Here is an 8,396-nt window from a genome sequence, read left to right on the forward strand (position 1 = left end):
GTAAAAAAGATAATTCAAAGTGAACATGTAAAAATAACATCACAACATTTCTCGTTATTCCTATCAGGCATGGTCAAGAATTTCAAGTAATTTTTGATATCAAACAAAACAATTAGGAATATAAAAGAGAGAGAGAGAGGGAGAAAAAAAAAAAAAACATTAAATAATATAACACAGCTGGAGTTAAATTTTTCTTTTTTTTTATCACAAATTATCATCCTCTCTCTTTAGACACTTTCTTCTTTTGTCATCAGTAATGGATTAATATATTCGAAGCCTTCAAATTCAGTTTGATCAATTTTTTCGATGACACTCCTGTAAAATTTGTAATAGATTTGCAACAACAACATATTTACTTTTCTCTAGCTCATTTCTCTAATTCAAAATTTTCACTTCTTTAAAAGGATTTAAAATTTACTTCATTCTTTGCTATAAAAAATTATTAAATTTATTCAATCCTTTTATTAACAATAATTTTTTCGTGTAAATTTTTAGACTATAAATAGAATTACAGTCAGCAATTCAATGATGCCTATCTGAATTAAACAAAACAGAAAGAAATTAAACAAGCAAATACTTTTTTCCTTTTTCTTTCAAAAAAGAAAAAAAAAAGTGCAATTTATCGATTGATATACCTCAGTGCTCTTCATCATTTGACGAAAATGATTTCAAGTCAACAAAGAAAAAGAAAAAGCAAAAAAAAAAAAAAAAAAAAAAGAAGCTCTCTATTATATTATGAATGCTCCATCACCTTTTTAAAAATTGTAAACAACTATGATTTCCTCAAACTATCCGAAATACTTTGTTCTGAATTACGTCAACATTCTTCTTCCTTTCATATCATCTTTCTCTTTTTCACATTAAAAACAAAGAATGGAAAGAGAAGAAAGCCCTTTATCGAAATTCAAAAAAAAAAAAAAAAAAGCTGCCTCTTGCTTTTTTTTTTTGAAGATAGAAATAAGCTCCAAATATTTTCAATAAAATACATAAGAGGCATAGGAGGAGTAAAAACTGGGATGAATATTAGAATTTAAACTTCTAACTCAAAAGATTTTTCACAATTATTTCCTTACAAAATAGCAAATATGATGAAATTTTAGTTTAAAATAATATTGAAAAAAATTAGCAACAAAAAGATGTGTTAAAAAAAAAGTTAACTACAAAAGGTTATTTAAAAAAAAAAAAAAAAAAAGAAAAGGCAAAAGCAAACGACAAAGGTTATATTGAAAAAAGAAAAAAGCTAGCGACAAAAAGTTATATTAAATGATGGAACGAATGGTACAAATGAAGAATACAATGGTCAAAAAAAATCTTTGATGAAATAATAACCATTTGTGTTAAACAAAAAAAAAACAAAAAAACAAAAAAAACAAAAAAACAAAAAAAAAAAAAAAAAAAAAAACAAAAAAAAAAAAGCTTACGGATCATCAGGTGTAAGATTTGGAGCTTCATCGGTGAATGTTGTATCGAAATGCTGCAAATCACGATCACTGGAAACAGATGGATTATAAGGTGGTGTCACTTGTCGTCCTTCTAGCTGCAAATAAAAACTTTTAAAACAGTAAAAAATAATTCACATAAGAAACATAAGAGTTTTTTTTTTTCTTTTTTCGAAGTTTCCTTTTAAAGTTTACAAAAAAAATATAGGAATCCATTAACTAATGCGTCAATAGCGCATATCGATAACTAGCTGATAAAGAATTATATCAGTTCTTAAAGAAATATATCATGTAAGCGAGTGATTTCCAAGTAAAAAATGAGAAATAAATTTTTGGATATTTATAGAAAATATGCAAACCAGAATAACAGTGTGAACATGAAAAGATTTAAAGTAAACAAAAAAAATAATAATAATCTTACTAATTCCCAATCAATGCTTGTTCGAAAAAACGCATGATTTTTCATTTCTTCCAATGCTTCATCAATATTTATATTACATCCCAGTCGTTCACTTGGATCCTACAAAACTTTCAAATCATAAATTTACAGTCCAAATAGTAAGTTTGAAATTTCTATGGGCTAACTTTCACATTCATTTAAAAATATATCTCATCATAGTTTTTCAATAGGTTGAAAACGAACCACATATTTGAATAATCATTACAACCATATAGGAAGACTAATTAAAAAGTCTGATATTGATTTAACAGTAGGATGATAATGATTGATTATAACATTTCAATATTCGCTATACAATTACTAATAAATTACTTGAAATGAAATAGAATATTAACTAACTTTATTCAAAAAACCTTTCAAAATAGCAGCAGCTTTCACCGAAAGTGATCTCGGAATTCGTATTTGCTTTTCAAGAATGATCTGGAATAAATAATCTTCCGTATTTTGCTCCACATCACCTACCATACCAACCACATCAAAAGGTGAACGACCGGCCATCATTTCATACATCAGTACACCAAGCGCCCACCAATCTACGCTAAATCCTGCAAGCAATCAAAAATAAATAAATAAAATAAAATAAAAACAGTACAAAACTTTTGAAATATTAAGCATATATTGATTTACAGTGTCAAATATATATTCAGTCAAATAAATCACAAAATGTTTACTATTTAATTAAAAATCATGAAATATAACTCTGACAATGTCTACTATTTTTTAAATCATGAATTACCTATTAGAAAATTATAAAACAATTCTGAAAATTATTCCATGATATGCAATATTAATGTAACCATATATACTATATAATCATATACTTGTTATTATACTTGTCATTTTAATTACATACTTGTTTTATCAACAAAACAATTATACTGTATCAAGTAATGCATGAAGAAAGCTAGAAAACAAAAAAATAAAGAAAGAGAAAAACTGCGTGTGAAACGTAAAAATTAAAAATATAATCCATAAATACATTATGATAATTCTTTATCTGTCTATTATTATCATATTTCATATAGTCCTAAATTTTAATTACTATTCAAGGATGAATATTTCTTAAAAACAAATGATCCAATTAATTACGAAAATGCTTAGCATTACATAACCATTCATCACTAATTTCTTTATCTCTGTACCATTATCATATTTCATACATTTCTAAATTTCAATTACCATCAACAATTCTTTCGTTTTTTTTTTTCTGGAAAACTTCAGTGAACTTACCATAATCCTCCCCTCTCAAAATTTCAGGAGCAATATAATTTGGTGTACCACAGAATGTACTAGTAACATCACCTGGACCAATATTTTCCTGAAAATCATTACATATATATACACATATGATCAGATTTCAAGTGATACTAGAAATAAAATATTAGTTGAAACTATATAATTTTATCGATTATTACGAATTGTTGCTCCTTTGTTTTAAATAGCACAGAGCCAGAAGAAATATCAGAAATAGTTAACTGTAGATAAGCCTTCTAAAATGCTATTTCTTAAATTGTCACATTTAAAAGAATCAGTTTACTGGGCTATCACTCGAAAATTTTCATAAAGCTATAATACCTTGCACATGCCATAATCAGTAAGTTTAATATGTCCTTCGGCATCTATTAAAACATTATCAAGTTTCAAATCACGATAGATAATCCCACGTGAATGCAGAAAATGCAAAGCTATTATTATTTCTGCTGAATAAAACCTGAAATCATTCTCATAAGAATAACATATATAAGCAAATTGATAACGTTTACATGTAAGTATGTAAATTAGCACTTACCTAGCATGATCTTCAGGTAATTTGCGTTGCCTTTGCATATGAAACATTAAATCACCACCAGGAACAAATTCGATAACAAAAAATAACCGTGAATCAGTCTGAAATGTAAATCATATTCTACAGATTCAAAAAGAGAAAAAAACTTTCTAATTTAAAATCTTCAATGTACTAAAAGAATAATACACGAAAAAGAAAACCAACAAGCATACGGGAAATATTAACCTGAAAACAAGAATGAAGTCCAACGAGGAAAGGATGGTTTGATGCTGTTTCAAAAACCGATTTCTCCGTTTGTACCCAATCAATATCCTAAAATATGTATGTATATTTGTAATGCATCCACAAAAATTCATTAACTGAACGACTTTCTAAAGCAAAAATAGAAATGAATAAAATAGCATTAAAAAATCACCTCATCATCACTAAACATTTGTTTTTTGATAATCTTTATTGCATAAATTGCACCTGTTTTTTTATGTTCTGCTTGAATAACTTTAGCATAGGAACCTGAAAGCATTTAAGTTTTATTTGAAAAAAATAATAGGTGTTCGTCATTTTTTCGAAACTGCAAAATTGTAAAGGAAAAATCACAATGCCATAACATTACTACATGCTGTCAGATATAACATGTTAAAGTTTAAAATTTATTTAAACTGTACTTATACTCAACATTATTGTTTTAATTTTGTGTTATGAGAATATTTTAATTATTAAACGCATGATAAGTTTAATGCAGTTGACATTTCTCAAAATCAACGATCAAAAATGCTATTATTCTTACCTCTTCCAATTACCGTTAAAAGATTGAAATTATTCAACGAAACTGCCCATTTTGAATCTTTTGTTGATGTACTACCAGCACAACGATCTACTAAATTTTGTTGCTGGAAGTAGAAAATTAATATTGTTTTTTTCTTTAATATGAAAAATCAAAATTATTTACATCTCTTCTGGAAGATTAAATATTTTTCATTTGGTTCATTCTATATTACAGTTACTTATAATTAATTTTCAAATTTTATCATATTGTACACTTCAATGATTTTCAATTTTTTTTTTTTTTTTCATACTTTTCAATATTTTGCATTACTAAACTCGTCGTACTGTATACATTATATTTGTCACATAACATCTTTTATGGCAATTCTTAAAGCAATTTATATTTTAAAAAGAAGAAGCCAAACTTACAGCAGCAATATGCTCAGCTTCAATTTCTGATTCTTTAAATGCATGATTATCAAGTCCAATACGTTCCACTGTGGCTCCATTAAATTTTGGTGAAATAATTGGTGCAGAAGGTGATGGCGCAACTGCCATTCCACTACTGTTCTACAAATAAACAATATTCAAAAACCATTTAAATTATAATTTTTGTTTATACTTTAGAAAATAGTCAAAAAAAAAAAAAAAAAAAAACCAACATCACCACAAGGTTGTCGTACAGCTCTATGACATTTTTTATGAACACATAAGCGACAATCAGCACAACGATATCCTTGACGTCCAAGACCCCAAATATAATCATTGCAAAAGAAACATTGTACTCTTCGATTAAGTCTCTTAGCTTGAAATCGATGTCCATTAACATGATAAAATTTCTTCCAACGACGAGCACCTCTTCGATATACCGCTTCTGTTATAACATATCACTTTTTTTTTTTTTTTTAAATATTAAGTGAGAGGAAGCAAAAAAAAAGAAAAACATTTCAATATTACTTATCAGGATTTTAAGAAAAAATGATGATTCAAAAAATAACTACAATATTTCTCTAATGTATTAAATTAAATTTGTCGAATGAAGGAAACTCATGAATTATATGAAATTATATAAGCAAATCGAATAAAGAAAAAAAAAATTTTTTTTTTTTTTTTTTAAACATACTATCTTCTCCATGGCACGGAAGACCAGGTAAAGGAGGAATGCCAAGGAAAACATGAACGTTAAGTTCTGCTTCACCATTTGCATGTAACAAACGTATCGCTTCGTCTAATTCACGTTGAGATGATATCGTACATGGATCACCTGAATTTGTTGATTAGTCGAAACAGTAAACAATAATTACACTTAAAGGGATCAATAATAAGTAGATTTTTGATTTTCTTTGATTTAAAAATTCAATTTCCATTAAACTTCTACAGTATAGCAGAAAAAATAAAACAAAATAGACTGAACTTATAAAGCTTATCCAAAAATATTATGCAATGAATGTTTGTGTAAATTATAAAGTTTGCTATCTTAGAGAAATGCATTGAATTACTAAACATCGCTGAAATAAATCAGAATTCAAAGAAATATAACAAATTACCAGGTATCTTCCCGACGAATCACAACTTTTTACTAATGTATCATAACTTTTTTCTAAAAATCCTACATAGAGCGTTATTTCCTTCTTCCTCAAATCCATTATTAGTTTAATCAAAGCAAACCTTCTTCATCAATCCATTTGACTGTAATCGGTTGATTATAAGCCTGCTTGCAAGCTTCTCGTAAACTGCTTAAAAATGTTTCTAATCGTAGCGGAATTTTAGCGTACAAAACTAACACCTGAAAAATAAAAAATTTGATAAACTAGCAAGAATTCAGAATAACATCTTCAAGAAATAGCTATTACTTAATTATCTAATATTAACTTAATGTAGTATAACATTTAATTGCACATTGAATGACACAAATTGGACTTTCAAAAAGAGGTTTACGATGTTAACTATAAACTAAATCTTGTTCAATTTCTTACCTTTTAAATCTATCAGTGAATTATAATCAATCATTCTTAAAATGAATAAGCAATAGCATCAGTTTGATAGCAGCATAATAATTCATTAAGAAAAATTATGTTTGCAAATAATTTAAAATTTCCGATAAAGAAAAATTCACATACTTGTCCTTGAAAACGTGTCTTTAACTTCACATCTTCTGACGATGATATACTATCTTCATTAGCAACATACATAATTTCTATCGATTAGTATTAGCTAAAATAATGAATAAATAAAATAATAATTAGCTAAAATAATGAATAAATAAAATAATAAAATAATGATGGATTAAATAGCAATCATTGATATGATTTGTGTGTTGGGTAATTATTTTGACTGATGCAACGCAATTATCATAATTCAAATCAAAAATCTCAAAAAAAAAAAAAAGAAAGAAATACATTTGCATAGTCCAATAATTACTATTTATTCATGCACAATCCCTCCATTCTATTATTATACATGAAAAAACTAATATCAAATATTTTTAGAACTATAAAAATCATATAAATCTAATGAATAATATTAGCAAAATTCATTTTTTAAAAAAAAACTTCAGAAAAAATAACTTCCTAAGAAAAAAAAAGGAAATCAATGTTTCAATGGAAATGAAACAATCAATTTCGCTACCTAAGCAATATGGATAATCATACATTTATTTTAAACAACAGAGTATAAGTAACCTGTGAAATGTTTAGGAACATCTTCAAAAGTATATTTATTGAAATTAAAATCTCATAAAAAGCAAAAGCCACAAATTTAATTCCAATAAATAAGAATAAGCAAGTTAAATTAGACAAAAATAACTATTAAATAATCTTATTCGCATTCTATACCAATCCTAATAAATATGATCTAAACTTATTCAACTTTACAGAAATCTATATGTACATTTACAAAGTATAATCTTTTAGCTTTCTGAAAATACATAAACGAATAAGTTTGTTGAAATTAATCAAATGAATACATTTTGCAAGAAAAAAACACCTTAACAAACTTATTCAGAATATATTTTATTGAATTTATTCTCAACCTAAATATATTAAAATGTACCTCACCTGTGTATCTATCTATTAAATATCTCAACCTAGCATACCTTTATTATATTACTGTCCCATTACGTTAACAAAATTTCTATACCAAAATAATAAATAAACCAAATCGAAGTTGTATGACAGAAAAAGTATTACTAAGCCAATTTTAACATATCCATTTTGTTCTTTAATAAATAGAAATTAAAGATAATTTTCCATCATGTATTCATCTGTAATATCAGCGTTACAAAAAAATTTCCACAATGTAACAAGTATGACTGAATTCACGTACGCTAAAATAAGTATTTATCAAATTTATATAAATGAAAATTATTATTATTATTCGTTCTGCAAATAAACACGTATAATACAAAATAATTGAATTTAATAAGTAATAATTATATAACGTAATTCCATTTGTATAATGTGATAAAATTATATATCATATAATTAGTTATGATTATCTAATATCAAAATTGAATTTAATATAACGTAATAATTATATAACAAAATTGCTATAATGTAATTTTATTTGTAATATAACGTAAGTGAATCATAATTATACCATATAATTAATTGTGATTCACGTGATTAATTACGTTTATCTAATATCAAAATTAAGATAATACAACAAAATGTCAGTGTAAATAAGTAAATAAACAAATAACAACAGATGATAACACGTATCATTCAGTAGCGTACCATTTGACGTACGGCCAACTAAATAATCTCGCAAAGCTTTGTGAAAACTCTCATCCCATCCGATCGTTTATTTTTTATTTTTTACTTGTTGAACAATTGAATAAAAAGTTTACTTATTTGAACTTTACTTAAGCATATAAATAATAATGTACTGAATCAGTAATTGTTGTAATTGTAATTTCTTTAAAATATTTTTAACTGCAATTGTAACGTAA

General features: G+C 25.8%; 1 protein-coding gene across 1 annotated transcript; it reads right to left on the minus strand.

Annotated features, from left to right (window-relative positions):
• Positions 1-227: 227 nt before the first annotated feature.
• Bma-pkc-3 (protein kinase C3,putative) lies at positions 228-6,639 on the minus strand (the record flags this gene model as incomplete). The annotated part of the gene is made up of 15 exons (XM_043079448.1): positions 228-315; positions 1,422-1,537; positions 1,861-1,959; positions 2,239-2,444; positions 3,130-3,217; positions 3,475-3,610; positions 3,689-3,786; positions 3,911-3,997; positions 4,101-4,195; positions 4,470-4,572; positions 4,877-5,017; positions 5,110-5,321; positions 5,571-5,711; positions 6,116-6,233; positions 6,568-6,639. 15 exons carry the CDS (start codon positions 6,637-6,639, stop codon positions 228-230), a joined length of 1,800 nt encoding a protein of 599 aa, XP_042935382.1.
• Between the last annotated feature and the right edge of the window lie 1,757 nt (positions 6,640-8,396).

The sequence above is a fragment of the Brugia malayi genome (genome assembly GCF_000002995.4).
Source record: "Brugia malayi strain FR3 genome assembly, contig: Bm_v4_Chr2_contig_001, whole genome shotgun sequence".
Lineage (NCBI taxonomy): Eukaryota > Metazoa > Nematoda > Chromadorea > Rhabditida > Onchocercidae > Brugia > Brugia malayi.